The 19607-nt window shown below is 45.9% G+C and overlaps 1 protein-coding gene across 2 annotated transcripts in view; it reads left to right on the top strand.

The window, feature by feature from the left end:
- The first annotated feature begins 3499 nt into the window (after positions 1-3499).
- FGF9 (fibroblast growth factor 9) overlaps positions 3500-19607 on the top strand; it is a 29314-nt gene continuing 13206 nt past the window's right edge. Inside the window, exons 1-3 of one of the 2 annotated variants that reach the window (XM_083884857.1) lie at positions 3500-3801; positions 4533-4796; positions 10979-11082. In XM_083884857.1, coding sequence (XP_083740983.1) covers positions 3660-3801; positions 4533-4796; positions 10979-11082 — 510 coding nt within the window. In that variant the 5' untranslated portion in view covers positions 3500-3659. Of the gene's footprint in view, positions 3802-4532; positions 4797-5192; positions 5256-10978; positions 11083-19607 lie in introns of those variants that run through there. The other variant, XM_083884856.1, reaches the window with a different exon arrangement.

Raw genomic sequence — 19607 nt, 5'->3', positions numbered from 1 at the left:
GCCCTAAAATTGGTCCTATTTCTCTGTGTTGAAGAACAAATAATTTATATCTTGATGTCTCAATTCTAGAAGCCTCAAGTGAGATGAGATTAATGAATAGTCTTATATCCAGGTTTATGTCATACTTTGAAATACCCTAAAAATTCTTATTTGTCAAGAAAACTGAAAATAGCATTACTTTTTATATTGTTCTCCATTTATATATAAAAAGAGAAGCTTTTAAAAGTTTTACGTCTCAAGACATTTTAGTAGAAGTGGCAAATGGGAAAGTCAGAACACCTCTCTTTTTAATAACTGAGTCTTTCAGTACTCTGTCTGCTAGGTTGGGAAATAAATGAATTAGATACATTAAAGGTCCAGAAAAAAGAACCTGCTCTTGGTGAAATTATACTATGTGGGGGGATAAAAGAAAAACAAACAAAACCAACCAAACAAAAACAAACTAAAAAACCAAAAAACCCCCCTATTTTTCCAGGCTGAATTATTTTTTAAATGGGACTCAAAAACTGATACGTGAAAAGATCTTTTAAAACTAAACTAGTTGGCAGAGTACAGGTGAAACAGTTTTCTTTTAAAAGTGTCATAATATCTAAAACCTGACAGAGGTGTCACATTAGTGTGGTACATGTGAGGAGAATGTGTTCCAGGAACTCCTCAAGAAATGCAGGATCCTTCTGACCAGTTCTGCTCTCAGGAGTTAAAATCCTGCATAAAGCTGATGAGTAAGCTCTTGATGACTCACTGTGGCAGATGCAGTCTTTAATTCCAGGAGGGTATAAGGGAAGTGGGTGTGAATCTCGAGTAGAGGGGAGCTAGGGATGTTCCTGCCTCAGTGGCTTGGGGATAAAAGTGTAGGTTTTTAATACAGCCCCAGCTATCAGCAATGCCAAACTTCTGTAAGGGGTAAGTTTGACATTACACATCGCACATCGATTTTATGTGAAGCAAGGTTGGAACACCACCTACTCACAGATGGGTATAATTTTGGGGATGTCCTGCATAATTCATGTGTGGCTTTGATACTTATGAGTAATTCAGACATCAAAGCTTCAACTTAGATAACACTTTTATAACACTAAACTTCCTATAGCAAATAACCTGTGGGCTTTCATTTAAGTCCCTTAAAAAAAAGGCAACTATCTTCTTTACCTTCAGATATTTTTCTGGTGTGAAGTACAAGATAGAAAATACTGAAGCCTGAAGTAGAGAAAAAGAAATCCATATAATACTCTTCACTGGGACTAGAAATGTAAATTTAAAGCACTAGAAAGGCACTGGGAACCTCTTTCCTGAGAGCACATGAGATACCAGGCCGTTATGGTCACTCGGCAGTATTCCCCTCTGCTTTACCAGTGGCACAAACCTTCACTTTTCCACAGCCCAATTTTTTAACAAGCAATTTTATGTTCTCTTCCAAGTTAGCCATTATGCATGGAAAAATCTCCCCATTAATAACCGTAAAGCTCCTTTATTGTTCTCCTTCAAATCTCCTTAAAACTTCCTTCTGACACCAAACACTTGTCACTGGCTGGGCCTGTTGCTTTTTATTCTCAAGGCTGTTTTTCCCTTATCCTTCCCCCATGGGTTTGTACTATACACCTGTTGTCTTTCATCATGGGTTAAGATCATAAGCTCTTTGGGCATAGACCATCTCTCTTATTACATGTGTCTACAGTATCCGACACAATGGAACTGTGAGCCCTGAATGGGGCCTCTGGGTACTGCCATGATCCACTTGATAAAGAATGATGATTTTTGACATGGTGAGTTCTGCAGTTTTCCCCAAGTCATTCTGCAGTTGTTCACGCTGATATAACCAGTGTGTGAGAGCAGTGTCCTTAAATCCTAAAAAAAAAAAAAAAAAATAAATAAAAAAAAAAAATAAAAAATAAAAAAGGGTAAATGCTTCAGAACTATTTGCCAGAGAGCAAGGACTTTACTACTTTGGTGCTGGGTTTGTTTTTTTTTTTTTTTCTTTTCCTGCATAAATGCATTGGCTGACATGCAGCAACTGTTTCTTTTTGTGGGTTTGTACAGAACTAGAGTGATGTGACCCTGCTCTGAAGTTTCTGCATCCTGTCCTTCAAATTGCAATAAAGACTGTTGGAGTCAAATAAAAGGGGGGTGGCTCATGCGCCACTGGCGTGAGTCAGTTCCCTAAAGGTCCGTGTGGATTCAGGACACAGCTTTTCCCTGCTGCAGTTTTCCCGCTAGACATGGAAACTAGTCTCTCTCCCTCCCCTCGTGTTTAGTCACATTGGGAAGCGGGGAGATGCAGGAAAGCTGCACCAGTCAGAGCCGGGCTGCTGGCTTTGTGGTGGGGAAGGCAAGGAGAGCCACCCCCTCCACCGCATGCCCATCGAGCAGGAGGACACGCAGAGTCGATTATTTTTAATTAACCCCCTTGCAAAATTCTTCTCTAGAGTTCTCTTTCCAGGCTGCACCAATGACCTTCCCGGACCCCGCTACCTCAGCGGTGCACATCATCATTCACACCATGCAATCTCTTCCCCCAGCCCCCAAGATATTATGTTTCTCCTCCTTTTCTCCCTGCCTCTCTCTTCCCCCACCATTCCCAAAAGAGCCTGTCTTTAGGTTTTGTGCTCAATTCCAGGCGCTGCCGGAGCGTCCTCTCCCTCGTGCAAGGCTCTGCATCGTGCCCAGTCCTTGAGCTCTGCTCAAGAACACTTTTGCAAATGCAGGAGACCCTCTGCTCCTTTGCTGATTCACACAGCTCTTTTCGAAGGGCAAACCCACAATAGCACCAATTCTGGGCATCATAAGAAGAAATAGAAACCCCCTCTGCGCTCGCCGAGCCTCTCCCGACAGTTTTAAATAACTTCATTTTGGGGGGCGGGGGGGCGGGGTGGAGGGGTTGGGGGCAAAGAGAACACGCACTTCGCACCGCGCCCCTGTCTGCCCCCATACCACCTCCTGCTCTTTTCTCCCTTCCCTGCACTGCGCTCTCACAAGCCGGGGCCGAGCGAGGAGCCCCGGCTGGCCCGCGGGGCGTCCCGGGCGGCGGCGGCATCCCCGGCACTGCCCCGGCAGCGCAGGGAGGGCAGAGCGGGAGGGCAGCGGACCGCCGGCAGGGCCGGGGGGCACAGTGGAGACGACAAAACCTGCTGCGTGGGCAATACCGACCCCCACCGACCCGCCCCGGCTGCAGAAGTTGGGCGCCCCGCCGGTTTGCCCGCCGGAGCGGGGTTGGAGCCCCGCTGGGGCCGGCGGCAGCCCGGTTACCTGCGGCAGAGCGGGCCGGGCTGCGGAGCCGTGCGGGGCGGGCTCGCCTCCGCCTCCCCTGCGGCGGGGCCGGGCCCCGGGCCGAGCTGGGGCTGGGCGGGCAGCGCTCTGCCCGCCCCGCTGCCCCCGCCAATGTCAGGGGGGACTCGGGCTATGCGGGCATCTCCCGAGGAGCCCGCTTCCCGCAGCGGGCGGGCGCGGTATATTTAGCATCGCGTAGCTTTATTCCTCCCCCAAAGTTTCGCCCACTTATTTATTTATTTGGCGGCGAGCGCCGCGCTGCCGCAGAGCAGCAAGAGCCGCTCCGCGCCGTGCCGAGCGCTGGAAGCGGCTCGGTATTGCAGCAGGTAGGGCTGAGCGCTAGGACCTCGGAGAATCCTTCCAGCAGCAATCAGGACTACCTTAAACCCAGCCCAATGCCTCTTCCTGCGCCACTCTGCGTGCTGGATGGAGATCCACAGTCAAGAGCTGCAGCTCAGTGCTGGAGTACAACATTTCACAGGGAGCCCTGCAGAAGCAACACCTGTTTCGAGCCAGCCAAGAAAGACACAAGCACTTGTATGTTGCTGCTTTGCTTGTGGATCGTCAATAATCCTAAACCAGTGGACATCTGCTGAGCCTCCTGAGAATTCTGGATAATAGATTTGGACGTCAAAAGTTTTTTTTTTTCCTTTTTCTTTTTTCCTTTTTTTTTTTTTTTTTTTTTTTGGATTTATCTCAGCCAACAACGTGAGATTTCCCCCCTCCCCCTTTGCAGGATTCATGCTGATGTATGCAGTCTGTTATAGAGTAAAAACAGCGCATGCCTTTCTGGAGTCAGAATCCATAAATCCTGACGTAGCCTGTGCATCTTAAAAAAAAAAAAATCCCTATAACGCCTAGGTATTTAAGTTGCTATGGTCATTCTTATCTTAAACCAAATGGAGAAACTACGGATTTTTTTCTTTATTACAGTTGGATGGGCTGAAGACCGTATTGCTTGCTAAGAGCTGGGGATATATGCATTTATATAGATATACACATCTATATGTTTATAAATATGTCAGTGTGTGAGTATAAAGTGGTGGTTTCTTAGACTAACTGGTTTGACCTTGAACCTGTACCAGTCAAAACAGAATATTACTTTTATTTATGCATTTAATGGATTGAAGAAAGAACATTTTCTCTGTAACTGCGCTAGGGAGGGGAGAGGAGTGGAATATACCTAATCTTATATCTCCTGGGTTTGGCACCATCATTATTGTTTATTCTCATTCTCTAAAAGCAGAATCTTCTGATGGCTCCCTTAGGTGAAGTTGGGAACTATTTCGGTGTGCAGGATGCAGTACCCTTTGGGAATGTGCCCGTTTTGCCGGTGGATAGTCCGGTTTTGTTAAGTGACCACCTGGGTCAGTCTGAGGCAGGTGGGCTACCCAGGGGGCCTGCGGTCACGGACTTGGACCATTTAAAGGGGATCCTCAGGCGGAGGCAGCTATACTGCAGGACTGGATTTCATTTAGAAATCTTCCCCAATGGTACTATCCAGGGAACCAGGCAAGACCACAGCAGATTTGGTAGGTATTATCCTTAACCCTTTAGTGGTCCTGTGATGAAATAATGGGGCAGAACTGCGGGCGGGGGGCCGGTGGGGGGTGCGGGAAGGGAAGGGAAGGGGGGTTTGTGTTGATGGCCGAGCCGCCGAGGGGAGAAATGAATGTGTCCGGGGCTGCAGATGGACACCAGCGGCACCGGCAGCAGCCCTCGCCCGAGTCGCCGGCTGCTCGGTAGCGATGTTTGTGCAGCCCCAAGTTCTGCCCAAGAGCAGACGCGTACCGGGAGGTGGTGGCGGCGGTGGTGGAATTTTTGCTCGGGACGTTTCTGCCGAATGATTTGATTTCGCGAGTTTAAAGGGTTTTTAATCATTAACCACCGCGATTTAAAATTCACCGAGTTTCCTGGAGGGAGTGGCTGGCGTCCTATACGCAAATTGACGAGGGCTTTTCTTTCGTTTTCTCTGCCGATTACCTGCCCTAGTAAGTGCCCGAATTGCACGCCCTGCCCGGGTCTCTGCTGGGCGAGGGTTTCCCGAGCCGCAGCCGGGCTCTGCGCCCGCCCGAGCCGCAGCCTGTGCGGCACTGCCGGTGCCAGGCGGCCCGGGAAAGGGGAGCGCAGGTGGGCTCCGGGGCCAGCCGGGCATCCTGCGCCAAAACCGGCCTTTCTCCAGCCGCCAGTGTGGCGTGTCGGGCTGGCAGAGGGTTTGAAAAGAGCGTTCCCTGGGTTTCCTTTCCGGGGGACGCTGTTTGTGACTCAGCAGGGAGGGCTGGAGGGCTGCTGGCCCCGGGCAGCCTGTGCACAGACACACGGACACACGGACACACGCACATGCACACGCCAGTCCCATGGGCCTGGAGCTTCTCGACTGCTAAAGGCCCGGCAGACTGAATGTATGAAAGTGACTAAAACAGCCTGCCTGAGCTGATTCTTTGGGATTTTTTTTTTTTTTTTTTTTTTTTTTTTTTTTTTTTTTTTTTTTTTTTTTAAGGAGGGGTGTGGAAAATATGCCAGGTTAGCTCGCCACGCTCCCAGCTGTTGGAAGGAGTTAACTTGTGAGTGAACCAACCTGACAGCACTTAAATTCGGTCGTTAAAACCCAAGTCTCGTGTTGATTTTTTTTTTTTCCTCTCTTTGTATTTTAATGCCAGATGTCGAACGATATCTAAGCTGTGTTTTATTGCTTTGTGAAGCTATTTAGATAAGGCCGATGTTGTAGGAGATGATCTCCAAAGGGCTCATAAGGGAAGCGGGGAGGGAGGGACGGGGGAGGAGAGGACTGAGGCTCTCGCGTGGTCGCAGGTTCATCCTCCATCCCCCTCCATCCGCTGCTCCCTGACACTCTCACGCTGCTCGCAGGCTTTTCCTCCCTCCCACGCCGCCCGCCCGGGCTGTAGGGGCTGTTTGCGGGCTGGGGCAGCGTCTCGGCTCTCCGGGGGGCGCGACATCCACTCGCTGGCGAGAAAAAGTGCGGAAAGTGTTTAAGGCAGAGGCGCAGTGAGGGGAGCGGGGCGGGGGTGGGGTGTGTTGCAGCGAGGCGTTTTCCTCGGCACGGGCGGACGCTGCCGAGCCCCGCACAGGTTTCCCTTGCCCCTTTCCCTTGCGGAGCGGGGAGCGGGGCTGCAGCAGGTGTAGGCGCTGCTCACACCGGAGCCGGGCCGCCGGGGGGCCCTGCAGGAGCCCGCCAGCTGTTCCCTTCGTGACCGCATCATTCGTGGCGTCTATTTTTAAAAATGGCTTTCCAGCCGCAGTTGTAGGAAGCTGACAATTCTGAGGGGCAATTCTTCCACCCCTTGCAGCGCCTTAGCTTTAAATAGATAGGTTTATTTATTTATTTTTTTTTTTCCTGGTCGGTTTGATCTCCCTCTTCCCCCCACCGGGACGGGCCTCGGTGATAACTCTCCTTCTCCCGGTGATGCCCCTGCTCGCTCTGGGCTTGGGAACACCGGGCACGGCAAACCCGGGGATGCCTTGGGGCTCCCGGCTTCTTTGAGGGAGATCTCGGTACTTTTGTATCGGTGCCGTGACATCGCCGTTGTGTTTGCCGGAAGGTCACAGAATAGCTGATGCTGTTTGAGTTTTGGTGGCTGTGGAGTGTTCTGATGATGATGCTGGGGATGTCTGCATCCCAACTCGGGAGCGTGTGCGGGAACCTGCGTGCGCCTGTGTGGATGGGGGTGCGCGCCACAAGGAAGTTTTTCTCCAGGAATAAGGAGGACAAAGAGAAAAGCCCGGGGGCTGCGCGTAAACTCCTCTCTGGGCTCTGCCCTGTGGGAATCCCCCTCCCCGCGCACACCTCTGGAGAGACATCAGATAAGAGTAATTCTTTTGTGATGCTGTGTTGGATGCGTGCCTATTGCGTACAATAAACCGAGCCATATTGTGTGTCTATACTCGCCCGGTTCTGGGAGCCCCGGCATTTCGCAATTCCTGCAGCGAGATGTCCATCTCTAAAAGAAAAGCTCCCCGGGAGAATCCCCCCCGTAATGTGATCTCAGGTGATCAAAGCCTTATCTCTCCCGGGTCACAAAAGAAATTCTTTTTTGATGCAGTCTCCTTTAGCGTAGGGCATGGGCTAGACAGTAGAGTCATTGTAAATTCAGGAACTCTGTAAGAGCGGAGAGGCGTGCCTCCGTGCGTCAGCACAACTACTGCATGCACAGCATTAAAAAAATAGCAGCGTGCAGGAAAAGGAAAAAAAAAAAAAAAAAAAAAAAAAGCTTGTCAGCAGGTGACCTCCGCTCCCAGGGACCTGCCGCTACAAGGAACCGCTGCGTTCATCATCTGCGGGAGCCTCCCCTCCCCTCCCCTCCCCTGCCCGGCCCGCCCTGCCCTGCCCTGCCCGCCCGGGCTCTGCGCTGCGCTGCGCTGGGCTGGGGGCGGCTCCCTGGGCCGGCCGGGGGTCCCTGCGGCCCCCGCCCCTCTGCTGCTGCTGCTGCTGCTGCTGCTGCCTCCGGGGAGAGCCGGCACACCGGGCTCTGCCCCCCGGGACTGGGAATCGCGGGCCGGGTTTTAGGGGGAGGGAAAGGCGCCGACTGTCTCCTCCGCTATTGAGCGTTGCGGAGGGGAGGGGATGGGAGGGGATGGGAGGGGATGAGGGGGGGCGGGCGAGGGCGCTGTGAACGCCTGAAACTGAAGCAGGGCCCCGCTGCCTGCGGGTGCCGTGTCTGTCTGCGCTCCCGCCTTTTAATTGGCATCACGCGGGGGAGCGGGCGGGGCGGTGACAGCTGCGACAGACGGGACGGTCCCCGCGTGGCTCCGGCAGCCCCCAGAGCCCCTTCCCTCGCCCCATGGCTGGCCTGACCTCCCGGCGCCTTTAGCCACCGCTCCCATCGCCCCGCTGTTCCCCGCGGCAGCCCCGGACACAGGACAGTCCGGAGGGCCCCCCACTGCTCCCCCTGCGCTCCCCTTCCCCTGGAAGTCCTACAAAGAGGTGCCTGGCAGAGATTCTTGTTCGCCGTTATCATAGGTGGTCTGTTGCGGTGTTAAGGGAAAGCTAAACTGCTCCAGAGGCAAAAATGGGCAAAGGGCAGCCCGGCAACATGAACCTGTGCAGTTGCAGAGGTGTTCATTGCCTGAAAGCCAAGGAAAACGCTTCTGTAGGCCTGCTCTTCACCAGAGCTAAGCTGGATGAAAATTGAAATATCACTTGAGTGTGTCAGGAGAGCAGGAGCAGCGTTTATGCCAGGCTGGTGTCCTGCAGCATCCAGCATGGGCTGAATTGGATCATGTAGAAGAAAGGCTGTGAAAGGCTGATGTGGACATGTAAGGAATAAATAGCTTCCCCGAAACTTTCTTTCTATCCTTGTGAAGGAATGGGTCTTTGCATCAAAGTGATTTCATTAAAGAAAATGCTCAGTGAGAAGAGATTCAGCACCCCATGTGCTGAGTTATTTTCTCTCTACTTCTCTTCCCTTCCACGTTTTTAGCTATAAATAGGGCCCTAGCTTTCAAAGTTTGGAGTTGCCCTGATTTTCATTTGATACAGCCTCGTTTTGAAGAGGATTATCTATTTTAATATCTAGTTCAGGTCCTAGGTACTATCTGTATATTATAGAAACTATACAGTGAAAATATGCAGAGAACTTTGGGACAAATGCAATCCTTAAACTGACAAGGCTTCTGTAAGACTGCATGCTTGGTCTCAGATAATCTCTTGAAGGACTTAATATGTCACATAAAACTTGCTGAGTTTTGTGAGTAGGCTTTTGAGTGTTTCAAATGAAGAAGTCTCTATTCTGATCTCAAATATGTGGATGCTGTTTGCCAAGTACCTTCAATTAATTTTCTGCACTTAAGATAGGATGTGACAGTGCCTTTTTTGTTCTTTTGATGCACTAAGCATCGTGCATCCAAATATTTGAAATGATGGCAGCAATTAAAGGCTACATTTGGACTGATATGAAAAATGCCAGACTCACTAACTTAGCCATAGTAGTGTCTAATATACACTTAACATAAGATTTAACCTCAGTTAAAATTTCTTGGTAACGCATATCAAGTAATATGATATTTTGGTAAAAGCTTTAGAGAAAAAAAACTTTACTAAGAAATCTGAAAATATTGCATGTCCAGATATAATGGGAATCTTAAAATTGCTTCAATGGATCAATTGTTTCTGAGATACTACATATACCAGATAAACAGCATGCTGCCACTTTATATTACTTAAATAATCACATAATTGCAAAATATTTCCTCCCAGTATTTTTTATTTGTGCACATGTAGAGAATAATTTAAAATGCCCAGGCCTCAAAAAAGAGTTATCAAAACAATAATACTGGTGGTGTTTGTAGTGCTGAATAATATATAAGTTAATGATCAATACTCCCTTACAGGGAATACTTTTCATCCTTACATTAGCTTGGCTATAAATTTTCCCTATTGGCTTCAACTTGTGCTATGTTAGATCTATGTGATTCATGCCTGCTATTGATTAGTGCACAACTATTTTGTGGGAGATGCCAAATTAATTGTTAAAAAAAGCCACGAAAGTGCTTTTTTATTGGCCACACGAGGCTCAACACACACTATACTGTTATTTCATTATACATATAATTTCCAATAAGCTTTAAAAATAGTTATGCAATGCACTTAGAGATGAAAAATCAAATACTGAAAATGCTATTCTATGCAGGACACACTTTATTTTATGACTCAGAAAGTAGCCCAACACAGCAGCGTGCTTCTGAATGTTGCTGGATAACTTCCTGTGAGATCATTACAGTCTTAGACGAGCACTCCCAAATAGGAAGAAATTTCCATGTTTTAACACAAGATCCCTAGGCTTATGCCAGGTTTGGCCAGCAGCATCCTCATTGAAGAGGTAAGCAATTTGCAGGGAAGTCTGCCAGAAAATCCCCAAACTCTTGGAACCAGATGAGCCAATACTTGATACAGATACTTGTTGTACTGTGCACATGGATGCTGAACTTTGGAGATTTGCAGAAGCAGTGCTTCTCTGCAAAGTATTCTTATTTCTAAGTGAACAAATGTCTGTGTAAGCTTGCTGTTATGTGCATGGGAAAACTTAATCATGTACAGACTATTACACTTAGGTGTAGGATGTTTTAATGTCTGAATTTTAGATGAGTAAATAATAACATGTCAGAGAGAATGGTTACTATCTAAACAGAAATGCATGACACTGGACTATACTAAGGATTTTCATTTCCCAAGCCTCTGAAGATCATACTGTGAGTAAATCTTTCCCTGTATTCCTGATTCATTGATGTCTGAAAGGAGACCTTTTTGGTTCCATGTGCGACATTGCTTTATTTCACAATTTTGATTAAAATGTATTTTTTCAGAATTTATTTTGCAAAACAAGTTTCATAGGTTCTTAATTTCTGCTAATTTTGGCAGTCTAAAAACTTTTTTTTTTCTCTGAACGCATTATCTGTTGTGCAAATCAGTATAACTGAGCTTAAGATATGTGTTTAGGAATGATGAGAAAGATTGAGAGCAATCTTTTAATTTGATACATTAATGCTGTCTGCAATCCATCATTCTAACAAAGACCCAAACTACTTGAAGTATTGTATATTAATTTTGTCCTCATCTTCTTCCAAGCAACTCAGAAAATGGGAAAAAAAGCCTTGAAAATAGCTGCTTGACACTCAGGGATAAGTCATATCTGGGGAAAAAAGAAATCTTTCAATGAAAACAATATGTACATTGTTTGTTTTTTCCTTCATTTCATAGGTATACTGGAATTTATCAGTATAGCAGTGGGCTTGGTCAGCATCCGAGGAGTCGACAGTGGACTTTATCTTGGAATGAATGAGAAAGGGGAACTGTATGGCTCGGTGAGTTCCTGCTGGCCTTGGGCAGTTTGATCCTTACATTCTGTGGGGAAAACACTTGCTAGCTCCTACCAGCTCTACCATTGCACTGTGTGTGTGCTTTATGAGCACTCCTTCTGCTCTGAATATCTTGCAATCTAATTCAAAATAAGACCCTGTGGGAGACATAATGAATGTGGGAGAGGGAAAAGGTGACAAAATCAGGAATGAGTAATAATGCAGATGAATGGCAATTTAGATACAAACAATAGAGACTGATGGCCAGAGCTGGTCACTGAGGACTAAAGGATGTACTATAAGATTTGTAAATGTCTCTTGTCAGTAGAAAGCTAAATCAAGACAAAGTGGATTCCTTTTGTGTGTAGGCAGAGAGTTTTCTAGGAATTGACAAAATAAGGTAGAGGGGGAGGGAAAGCATGGCATATGTGGATGAGAGAATGAGAAACAGGAGTGTGACAGAAGTTATAAAAAGTATAGGAACGAGGGCAGGAGGCTTGGTGGTCTTGTCCTGAAACTTTCACTGGTGCTCCCTGAGGGCTGGCAGCAGGAGTGAGTAACGAGTGTGAGGGAGGAGTAAAACTTGGTATTTAAAATGTGGGAGTTTGCCAGCCTACCTGCAGCTGATGGGTGACTGTTCATGGCAACATGGGCTGTCTTCCAGCAGAACAGAAGGAGAGAGAGAGTGTGTGTGTCTGTATGACGTGGCTCTTACCTGGGAGTATTTGAGGCATCTGATGTGCAACTTCAGGCTTCATACCCTGGGTAGATCGTGGGCAGGTTCGTCTGAAATTTGGAAGATAACTCCCGCGTTGGTAGAAGGCAACCTCTTCTAGCAGTAAAATATCAATCTCCAAAGCTTACAAGGACTAGAGAAGCAGTTGTATTTGAGGAAGAGTGTGGCAGGATTGAAGGGTTAGTGAATATCTGAATTGAAGTGAAGCTGTGCATTCACAGAGGTTCATTTGAAGCAGAGGAGACGGTTACAGCAGTCCATTGATAGTGTAAATGTTGCAGAGAAACACTCAAAAAGAAACCAAAGTGATAGAGAAGGGCTTTGAATGTAGCTGAAGATACCTGTGTCACAGGGGATAGCACTAACAGGGAAAAAATAGCAGTGAGTAGAAAACATGAGAAGACAGTGGTGAGTGGACAGGTTAAAACAGAAGGGGTAGGAGGGAAGTCCAGCTTCCATGCATATTATGCACGTAGGAGTGTGAGCAAGTGAAACCAGGAAAGTCCAGCAGAAGTGTTTCCATGAGGAGGGTGTCCAGGTTCACTGATCCCTTTCTAGTAAAATTTTGTGTGAGGGAGATGAAGAGGATTATCTTCTGAGCAAAGAGCAAGCTAGGTGAGGAAGCTGGAAGATACAGATAATGACAGTGTATGTGGGAGGCAGATAAAGAGGTGGTAAAATGAGAGACAAGGGGATGGATGATGAGTGGAGAAGGGGAGATGCAGAGATGGTGAGAGCCAGTGAATGGGAGAGGCCAAAGAAAAGGGATTTAGCATAAATGTCAATATGGAGAAGGTAAAGCTTGAGAGGATGGAGGGGGAGTGAAGAAAAGGAATGGATGCAATGACAGATGTAAGCCAGTTGCCTGTGAAGAGTAAGTTGTCATAAGTCACAATCCTTGTGCAGCTGATGAATGTGATAAAGAACTAGCAAAGTACATGAGTACGTCAGGTTGAGTTAGGCAGCAAAAAGGCAGAACAACAACAGTAATATGAATCAGTAATGTTGATAATCATCAGTGAGAGTAATCGTTTAAACATATAAACATAGTGAATCAGTTACTCTGCATTTCAGATATTCTGAGACAGGAAATGTGGTCATTGATAGAGCTTAAACGCATAGACTTGGGAAAGCAAATGTTACATCACTTTCCTGTGCAATTTATGTTTTGTATTTGCAATACGTTTGACTGTCAGAGTGAATTACGCAAGACATTCTTTGTTGAAGAAATATGCACAAGAAATTCTTTGCAAATTAGTAAGCTCACTGCATAAAATAGTTGTTCCATGAACACAATTCTAAAGGAGCCTGGCTTTCCTAAGGAGTTGTGTCTCCCAGTAGAAGATATGGGTCTCTCTGACATTCTGTCCCTGCAGTAGCACAAATTCCTCAGACTTTTGTGTTTCTTGTATGGAGAAAGAGACAGTATTAGCTGTCCATGCTCACCAGACTGTCAGCTTGCAGGGATTACATAACTCACCACTCCCAAGTGGGACATGTAAATGATTTCTCCTCTTTACTCTGCCTCTGATCAGTTGCAAAACTGATAGGAACTTAATTTTCTTGAAGACCTTTGCCTCCTGATTGAAACTGGTTGGCAAGCTAAGGAAGGAGAGACAAGCAGGCGAATGGATGTACAGTATAATTGGATAACCTCTTTTTCCTAAGAAATGACACTAAAAGTATGAAACCGTTCATAATGGAGAACTGGTAATCTCTGAGGCTAGAATGCAAAGTTCAGGTTAAAATCTGATGGATGATATGGCTTATTGTCAGCCTCCAGAGATGAGCCATACTAAAGAGTGATGGTAATTGAATTACATTACTTCCAATGAAATATAACCTCTAATGGCTACTCAGTGTGATGATGCTTTAAAGCCTTGTCAACACTAGCAATCCTAGTGCCTATATTTTAGCAACTGTCAGCTCTCTTAGAAACATTGAGATAAGCAGGCTTCAGAGCAGATTTTTGTGTAGGATTGGCTGGACATTTTTAAGTGACAGTGTTTTGCTTTTGGTCAAAATATACAATTAATTGAAAACTAAGCTCTCTGATGGGAATAAATATTGCAGCTTGAACCAGAAGCAAGGCACAATCCAGCACAGAATTATCTCTCTGGCAAAGTAGAAGATCAGGTTAAACGAGATTAGTTTTGTGACCGATATGTGGTAGACTGTGAAAAACTTAAATCAGTTTTGCACCTGCATTGAGCAGAGCAATCTCTTTAGCTGAGCTTTTCTGTAGCACCTGTCAGTTGTCCTTGTGCTGCTGTGCTGTGAGGTGTATCCCTCTGTCTTGGTTTCTTCCCTAAGGGCTGTGGATAGCATCAGCTTTGTCATGGAGCAGGTACACTTATGACACTGTGACTGTGTTTCCTAAGATGGGAAACCCACACACAACTGAGTAGCAGCCTAAGAAATACTTTCTCTACACCAGCATTGTGGATCTAAGTAGGTGCTTAGATTCACAGCTTGTGAGGCATTCAGTACTTGACACTATTGGAATAGATGCCCTGTGTCTGACACTATCATATTTATATTCTAATTACTGCATGAAAAATACATCAGGCATGAACCAAATCCGTGACCTTAAAGGCTTCTATCCTTCTGTATTTGTGTTTGGAACATTTGACACAGGAAGATTTTCCCAGCATAATTATGTTGCCACTGGAGGTGGGACATATGGCAAAGCAGAGCAGTCAGGGTGGGTGATAGTTGCCAGTTTTCATGAAAGACAACAGTAAAGGCAGTTTCAGCATATCTTGATCCAGGCATGTTCCTCTTGGCCTTCTCAAAGTTCTGCTTTCCTCACAGTTTAGCTGCTTGACAAACTCTTCCCACCTCCCCACTCTCACAGGGGGCAGTTCCTGCTGCATTTTCTGATCAGAAGAGCACAGTGCCTCTCATGCTGCTTTCAGGGAGATGTGTAATATCATGTGGGTGTTCTCAAGTTCCTCCTCATGCCATGGATGTAGCCAGGGAAAGCTGAAAATACATGCACACGGTGCTGCAGAGAAACCAGTGGTAGCTACCTAACAATGACTTGGAGACTGGTTAGTGACAGCAGCTTTCCCTCCTCATCTGTCCCTGCTTTCCCTTTCCCTTGCCTTTCCCTGGCAGCTTGCAGCTATGACTCATCATGTTTCACAGCAGCTACTGTGCTTGTCACTGGAAAGGAGGAAAAACGCAAACTACAGATAGGACCCAAAAGGTGTTAAGACAAGACATGAAGACCTTTTCCTTCCCAAGTGCCAAACAGCTCTTGCCAACATGTCTGGCAAGAACATTAGTAAATGTGTCTTATCTGTGTTCCTCAGGGCCATGCCATGGAGGGAGGTCTTTCTGATCAACCTTCATGCTTTTATAGGCTGTCCCCATTGTCATGCTGCCCTTGGGAATATTAACAGCTGCCACCCATGAGGCAGATCCTGATTTGTCCCCACACCATGGGGTGCTCATCATTCCCACTGTAGGCTGTCCTCTGAGGGAGTTCTGTGCTATGTCAAGCACAGACCAGGCAGGAACATGGGACACCCATGCCTCAGCTGCCCTGGTTGTCCCAGGCTTTTCTGCAGTAGAGAGCTGTGCTGCATTCAACTGCTGGCAACCCCACCTCACTGATCTCTCACAGACATGCACCTTCCCCATTCCTTTTCTCAGACTAGATATAAAGAAATATTCTTTTAGTGGTGGATGTGGTGAGGCACAGGACCAGGTTACCAAGAGATGCTGTAGGTGCCCCATTGCTAAAAACATTCAAAGTCAGGTTGTACCGGCTCTGAGCCACCTGATATAGTTGAAGATGTGCATTGCAGAGGGCTTGGACTAAATGAGCTTCAAAGGTCCGTTTCAACCCAAACCATTCTATGAAATGCTGGTGCCTCTGCTGCTCCTTGTACCCTTGGCAGGTGACAAAAGACAGCTCAGGTTGAATACTGGTAGTTGGAAGACCCGGAACAGCTACCAGGAAAGCTGTGCAGGTGGGGAGAGGAAGGCAGGAGTGGGGATGGTGGAGTTGTTGAGGAAGGGGAAAAGAGTGCTTGGAAGGAGAGCTCAGGAGAGCATACAGAGAGAGGCTTCATTTACTCACAGAGCAGCTGGGACAGAGCTGAAGAGCCCAGATCAGGAGCCAGGGAGGGAAGCTCCACACCTCTGGGTTGCAGATTTACAGGGTGTGTGCTGCAAGGTGAGATGTAGGAACACTTTTAACAGGGTCATAAATTGCTGTCCTTCAAGAAAAGTGAACTGAGAGCTTGATCTGGGAGACTAAACTTGCCTTTTGCTCCTAAAACACTGGGGAGAAGGTGGAGGAGGGGAGAGAGAGGGAGTACTGTCCTTGAAGAAACATGTTTTCCCAGTAAGCGTGCAGGGAGGTGACGATATGCCTCTTTATTGTCCCAGCAGGGCTGCACCTGCAGTGTTTTATGCTTTTGTTTGGGTACCCACAGTCCTGGAAGGGCTATGAAGCTACAAAGACTGGTGGACAGAAGTTTTTCTCACAAAAAAGGGACAATTTGTCATAGTTACTGAAAATTGCTTGGTGAAGGCAAGGATTTATTTGGCTGCATTCTAAAAATATCTTCTATGTCCCTGTGCAAATAAAGGAAGGGAATTGTTCAGCCCTTCAAATGGTAGGTCAAGGTGCACGGAAACAACATGAAAAAAAAGCAGGTTGAAAGTGCATGTTGTTAACAGCATTTGGGCCAAGTATATAATTAGTACTGGTATCTAAGAACTGGATAAATAAATAAATTGCCCTCCAGTACCATCACACTTTCCTTTTAAATACCTCTGATCTAAAATGTTTCTGTATGTTTCAGAATGATTTTTTTTTTTTAAATAATAAACTCGTTTATCTGTTCTCAGTGTCCAGGTTGAGGTGAGCCACCTCAGTTGAGGTGAGCCTGGAAACAGGACAGTTTCAGTGCACAATTTTTGGAAGGAGAATTACAAGCAATTTTCTTGAGTCAAGGCAGAGACTTCTAGGCTGAGAGTGGTCAAATCCCAGGAGGGATAATGGCTGTGGCACCTGGTTTAATGCCTTTCTGCTTGTGTTATTATTGTTATTTACAACAATAAAGTGCCTTCTGGTAAATGGTATAAATGGAGAGACAGAGGGCGGTTCCTATGGCAGCTGGCTTGCAAGGAGTGGTCAGGCTTTCTGCACAAGCAGCTTTGCTCAGGAAAACCTGGCACTCCCATGATCAAAAACCTGATGGTGTCTTTTACTGACAACAGCGAAGCAGGACTGCAAAAAGCAGGCCTGTAGTTAATTTGATGGGCAAACTCTGAAGAGGCCCAGTTCAAAAAGGTGATTATGGCTCTGAATGTGAAGGTTTGTCAAAGATGCAGAAATCCTGTAGAAATGGTATGCCAGCAAGGGTGAAACTGCATGTTACAATTTGAAGATTGTGAGCGCTTGGCAGAGGGTCTGCAGAGAGTGGGAGAAGGGCAGGTTGTAGAAAAGATTGTGTCTTAGAGATGTAGAAGCATGGGGATAAAATGGAAATTGCTGCAATAAAGCTGATTTGGGCCATGAAATGTGTACTACAACTTTCATAAGGTGAAAAGTTTTAAAGATATATACCTGGAAAGAGAACAAAAGTCTTTACCAATACAGTGTATTCAGGCAGGAGTGCAAATTCAATGCAGTCTGAATGTGGATGCTAACTGGGCTAGCCCTGTTTCTGATAAACTCCTTTGGGTAGTAACATGGGTCTGAGGAGCTCCCTGTTGTGGGATGAACAAAAGGAGCAAGGGCAGCCAATACTGCTGCTGAAAGAAGTGGCTGTTTTCCCTCCAGCCATCCATCTTCTCCCTTTTGCTGGCACAAGTGTTTCTTTGCTGCCTGGGGAATTGAAGCAGGAAACTCTACAAATCTGGCCAAGTGAAAAGTCTTCAGTGACAGTAGTTCCCCCCCCAGATCACTGGAAGTTGCAGCACAAAGGCGGGAGCAAGCCCTGGGTGAGGGAGTATTTTCTTCCCTCTGAGGCAATGCAGGTGTTTTCCAGCCTCAAGTGTGTGTGTACCTTGAGCTGTGTGGTTTGTGTTTGGCTGGAGGGCTATCAGTCTGGCTTGGGATGTGCTTGGGACGTTAGGAACATCCTTTGAAATGGAAGAGTAGAGGAGGACCTGGAAGTACATGCATGATGAGTTCACTGAAGCAGGATAAATAGTTTCAGACAAGTGTAGTATTTTTTTTTGATAAGAATATTTTTCTAGAAATGGAAAATTGTGCTAATCTGCAGGACTGTGTTAGGTATGACCCACAGAACAGAGTGCTTGTTACAGTGGGTAAAATGAATGTTAGTAGAAGACTTGTATGATAGATGGTGAAAACTCTGAAGAGAAGACAACAATGGGGAGTGCTGAAAGGTATTAGACAGGAGTGAAGCTATTAGTGGAGTTTTTATGGATTGGTCCCTGGACTGATTTTATTCCCTAGTTTTATAGGGACATTAAACATCTCATCATAAAAAGGTAGTGGTGTGTTACTGAATTTTTTTGTGAAGCTGGGAAGTATTTCCAGCACAGGAGGCAACCCCACAGAAGGACCTTGGTGACCTAAAATGTTTACACGTGAAGCTCAGGCAGAGCTCTATCAGTGCCACTCCATAGGAGGAGTAGAAGGATCCAGTCTAAGTGCAAAATGCAGTTGGTCACTGTGTTAAAGAAGATGAATTGAAATCAAAACAGATGCAGAAAGGGCATACTGGGATGATCAGAAGGATGAAAAGATTATCAAATGATGGACCTTAAAGATAAATCTGAAGATTTACTTAGCCTGCAGAATGAAAACTGAGAGGGTATGCTTTTGCTCTCTGTAAATACTTTGAGGTGTAACACCAGGGAGGAAAAAAAAGTCCTTGAGTACAAGAATGAATTGGTTTGAATGGGTCGCAAGAAAGCTTAGGCTGCATATGAAGAAGATTGAGGCTGTGAGGAAATGGGATTTTGAGCTGGCCAGAGGGATTTTTGCAGGGAGGTGGAGATGAGACATAAATGCTTTCTCTGCACTGTACAGTAGGAAACAGCTTTATGACTGTGGACATTTCCTTTGTGAAGGGTATAGGTCTGAGAAAAATCCATATACTTGAGTTACCTCACTACTTCACCCTTGCATATAACCCCTCTTAGAATTTGGATGGGCAGTTTTGCTGAGAACTGTTAAATGGTGTTCCCCACAAGTGTCAGCATGGGGAATGAGGAAGAAACTGAAACTCGCTCAGCAAGGTATGAAGGACTCTGTGGGAAAAAAAAAAAGTCTTTTAAGATACTGGTGTAGGAAAAATTGATAGGTCAGTACATTTGACACAGGTAATATGGGGGAGAGTTTTGTGAGAAACTGCAATTATCGTGGTTGTTTTTAACTATGGTTTCAGTCTTTTTTAAATCAGAATTTCATAGACTCTAACACTGTCACCAAAGAGGGACACTTACTAGTAGTGTTCTGTGAGACAGATATCACACTTTTCCTCAAGTCAACAGTTTCCCTCAGAAGACTTAATTTTAAATGCCTACTAGGTCTGAAGATAATTTTTTGTGGGAGAAAACCCTCAGCAATCTTCTTGCCTTGGTCTGCAATTTTATGTTGATTTTGGATTCTCAGTACATGCCTGGGACAGGAAAGTATGAGTAACTTCTATATAAATTATGTGTGTGTGTTTGTGTGTTTATATATACTTATATATATATATATATAAGTATATATACATATGTTTATGTGTGTGTATATATATAAAGCTAAACTTTGGTAAATTAAGATCCTACCCAAACCTTAGTTTAATGATTTGCT

This window comes from Zosterops lateralis (assembly GCF_965231275.1).
Source record: "Zosterops lateralis genome assembly, chromosome: 2".
Taxonomy (NCBI): domain Eukaryota; kingdom Metazoa; phylum Chordata; class Aves; order Passeriformes; family Zosteropidae; genus Zosterops; species Zosterops lateralis.
This window is presented reverse-complemented; position numbering and strand designations above follow the sequence as displayed.